A 4,411-nucleotide genomic window follows, 5' to 3' on the forward strand; every position below is an offset into this window, starting at 1 on the left:
CATAATTTCATACAATGATTTAACAAAGAAGAAACACCATAAATAGAGGGAATAGGGAAAAAATATTTTTAAAACTTTTTTCTCATAGAATCAATAGAAAGTTGATAAAAATTTTCACCCTGTGAAAAATGAGCAAACAAATTTGCAAGTTCTGCAATATTAACTAAACGGTTAGAAATGGTCGGATAATATTGCCCAGAAAATTCTTTTGTAGTAATATGAAATTTTTCTAAAAAATGAACAAGCATTTTAACATTAGCCCAATCCCCATTCGTAAGGTAATCGTCATCATCATTTACATGTGCATTAAATATTGAGTTTATGGGGTTTCTATATTCATATGCAACAACCAAACATTCATACATGTAATTCCATCTAGTTGGACAAGATTTAGGAACCTTTCTTTCTCTTAGGCCACAATCATCGCATCTTTTAAAATATTCTCCAAGTCTACTTCTACAGTTTGAATGATAAAACCAGGTAAGAGGCATTTTAACATTTTTAATTTGAATATTTAAAATGCCCATACCATCACCCACAATTAAATGGTAAATATGACAAATACATCTAACATGAAAAATATTACTAAATGTAGTATTTGCGTAGTGGTAAGCAAGTCTATTCCATTTGTGTTATTAGTAGCATTATCCATTGAAACAATAGCAACAACAACAACAACAAACCCAGTTCGATCCCAATATGTGGGGTCTGGGGAGGGTAGTCTGTATGCAGACCTTACCCCTACCTAATGCAGGTAGAGAGGTTGTTTCCAATAGACCCTCGGCTCAAGAAGGGCAAGAAGAGGAAGAGGGAAGCAAGGAAGGAAGAAAGATGGAAGAGAAAAAGGGGAGATAAAGGATAAGTAGTATCAAATAATAGCAAAGGAATACAATACCTGAGGCGAACAAAATCACATATTGTATTAAAAATCTAAGAATATAAAGGGACATGCATGCTACTAAGCCTATCGGTAAACACTATGAACTACCTACTAACCTTCTACCTTAATCCTCGACTTCTACACCCTCCTATCAAGGGTCATGTCCTCAGTGAGTTGAAGCAGCACCATGTCCTGCCTAATCACTTCTCCCCAGTATTTCTTAGGCCTACCTCGACCCCTTCTCAAACTCTCCATGGGCAACCTCTCACACCTCCTGACAGGGGCATCAATGCTTCTTCTCCTAACATGTCCGAACCATCTCAGCCGCAACTCCCACATCTTGTCCTCCACGGAGTCTACTCCCACTATATCCCGGATAGCTTCATTCTTAATCCTATCTTGCCTGGTACACCCACACATCCATCTCAACATCCTCATCTCTGCTACTCTCATCTTCTGCACGGGGGAGTTCTTGACTGGCCAACACTTAGCCCCATACAGCATAGCGGGTCGAACCACCACTCGATTAAACTTACCCTTAAGTCATAACGGCACATTCCTATCACATAGGACACCAGAAGTGAGCCTAAACTTCATCCATCCTACTCCGATGTGATGTCTGACATCTTCGTCAATCTCCCGGTCACCCTGGATAATAGACCCGAGATACTTAAAACTCGCTCTTTTGGGGATAACTTGACCATCAAGCTTTACCTCTATGTCTGCATCATGAGTCTCACTGAATTTGCACTCCAAGTATTCAGTTTTGGTTCTACTTAGTTTGAAACCTTTAGACTCCAAGGCCTGTCTCCAAATCTCCAACCTCGCGATAACTCCTCTATGCGTCTCGTCAATCAACACTATATCATCGGCAAATAGCATGAACCAAAGAACCTCCCCTTGTATGTGACGCGACAGTACATCCATCGCCAAGGCAAATAAAAATGGGCTAAGAGTTGATCCCTGGTGCAACCCCATCACCACAGGGTAATGCTCTGAGTCACCACCCACAGTCCTCACATGAGTCTTAGAATCATTGTACATATCCTTAATCACCTTAATGTACGCTACCGGGACACCGCAAACCTCCAAACACCTCTACAGGACCTCTCTCAGAACTTTATCATATGTCTTCTCAAGGTCAATAAAAACCATATGCAAATCCTTCTTCCTCTCCCTATACTGCTCAACTAATCTCCTAACTTATGAATCCATTCCGTAGTTGAACACCCCGGCATGAATCCAAATTGATTCTCAGAAATAGACATACACCTCTTCACCCTGGCCTCCACCACCCTCTCCCAAACCTTCATAGTGTGACTCAATAACTTGATACCCCTATAATTGTTGCAATTTTGGATATCACCCTTGTTCTTGTAAAGTGGAACCATCGTACTCCACCTCCATTCTTTGGGCATCTTCTTTGTCTTAAAAATAACATTAAACAAATCAGTGAGCCACTCCAAACCTGCCCGCCCCGTGCTCTTCCAGAATTCCACCGGGATTTCGTCTAGCCCTGTTGCTCTGCCCCTACACATGTTACTCATCACCCCTTCCACCTTCTCTACCATAATCTGCCTACAGTACCCAAAATCCCGCTGACTCTCGGAGTGCTCCAACTCACCCAGCACAATGTGGCTATCCTCATCCTCATTCAATAGTTTATAGAAGTATGTCTGCCACCCTCTCCTAATGAGTGCCTTGTCCATCAACACTTTGCCATCCTCATCCTTGATGCACTTGACTTGGTCTAAGTCATGGGCTTTCCTCTCCCTCACCTTGGCCAACCGGTACAATCTCTTGTCCCCACCTTTGCCCTCGAGCTCCTTGTACAAACGAGCAAACAATGCGTTCTTAGCCATCGTAACTACTAACATTGCCTCTTTCTTTGCCTTTATGTAACACTCCCGATAAGTCCTTTTTTCCTCCTCGTTTGTACTCTCTACTAGTTTCAAATAAGTAGTTTTCTTAACTTCCATTTTACCTTGAACCTCTCCATTCCACCACCAGTCCCCTTTATGTCCCCTAGGAGAACCCTTTGTTACCCCTAAGACCTCTCTAGCAGCTACCCTTATGCAATCCGCAGTCATGGACCACATACTAGACGCGTCCCCCATACTCGTCCAGGCCCTCACAGACAATAACTTCTCCCCTAACTCCTTGGTCAAGTTACCCCACTTGATCTTAGGTTTCCTCCACCCCACCCTCTTCATCCTACTTCTCTTGATCTCCAGGTCCATAACTAGGAGCCTATGTAGGGTCGTGAGGTGCTCACTCGGGATGACCTTGCAGTTAGTGCACAAACCTTTATTGCATTTCCGATAGAGAAGATAATCAATCTGAGTGTTGCCCATTAAATTTCGAAACATGACCAGGTGCGCTTCCCTCTTTGAGAAATATAGGTCTCATGAGTCATGAGCAGTTTTAGTAGAGTCTCACGGATCGGTACAGAGACGTCTGTATTTATCCGCGAGAGGCTACAGAACCTTTAGGAAAAACATCATATTCTTGAAATTCTTGTCATACGAACTTGTTGATCTGAATACTAAACTTCTTTTGTTCTATTCTCTCACAGATGGTGAGGACACGCGCTACTGGTCGGGGTGGACGACCCCCAGTACCACCAGCTGTGGCCACCAGAGGCTGATGACGCGGTCGTGGTCGTGGTAGGGGCAGAGCAGCACCTGCAGATCCACCAGCTACCCCAGTTCAGGATCAGGTCCCAGTTATGGACGCTCCTGTAGCACCAGTTGTGCCCATTGTTATTCCGGGTCTTCAGGAGGCCTTAGCTCAGATCTTATCAGTTTGCACTTGCCTGGGTCAGGCGGTTTCAGCCACTACAGCCATAGCTACTTCTAAGGCCGGGGGAAGCAATCAGACTCCCGCCGCTCGCACACCTAAGCAGGTCGTGCAGGGACTTCAGACACTGGGGGCACACCCAGCCCAGCCAGCTGCAGTTGCTCAGGACTATGTAGTTCCTACTATGCCAAAGGATGAGCAGCATAGGTTGGAAAGGTTTGGTAAACTGCAGCCTCCGACCTTTAGTGGTGCAGAGGGTGAGGATGCCCAGGGTTTCTTAGATAAGTGCTAGAGGATGCTTCGTACAACGGGTATTCTGGAGACCAGTGGGGTTGCTTTCACTACTTATCAGTTTTCGGGAGCTGCCTTTACTTGGTGGGAGGCTTTTGAAAGGCTTAGGCTTATTGGTGCAGCACCCCTTACCTGGCAACAGTTCTCTATTCTCTTTCTGGAGAAGTATGTGCCACAGTCCCGCAGAGAGGAGCTACGTATAGAGTTTGAGTGGTTGTGTCAAGGAGAGATGATTGTGACGTAGTACGAGATAAGGTTCTTCGAGTTATCTCATCATGCTATTTGGATGGTTCCGACAGATAGAGAGAGGATTAGGAGGTTTATTGATGGCCTCACTTATCAACTTTGTATTCTTATGACCAGGGAAAGGGTGATTGGTGCTACGTTTGAGGAGGTTGTGGATATTGCCCGTGAGATTGAATCTGTTCGTCGCTAGGAGCA

The 4,411-nt window shown here is 44.5% G+C and overlaps 1 protein-coding gene across 1 annotated transcript; it reads right to left on the reverse strand.

The window, feature by feature from the left end:
* Window positions 1-1,018: 1,018 nt before the first annotated feature.
* On the reverse strand, window positions 1,019-1,384 carry LOC138875178 (uncharacterized). Its single transcript, XM_070154002.1, has one exon. It carries the CDS (start codon window positions 1,382-1,384, stop codon window positions 1,019-1,021), a length of 366 nt encoding a protein of 121 aa, XP_070010103.1.
* Window positions 1,385-4,411: the final 3,027 nt, after the last annotated feature.

The sequence above is a fragment of the Nicotiana sylvestris genome, chromosome 8, assembly GCF_000393655.2.
Source record: "Nicotiana sylvestris chromosome 8, ASM39365v2, whole genome shotgun sequence".
Taxonomy (NCBI): Eukaryota; Viridiplantae; Streptophyta; class Magnoliopsida; order Solanales; family Solanaceae; genus Nicotiana; species Nicotiana sylvestris.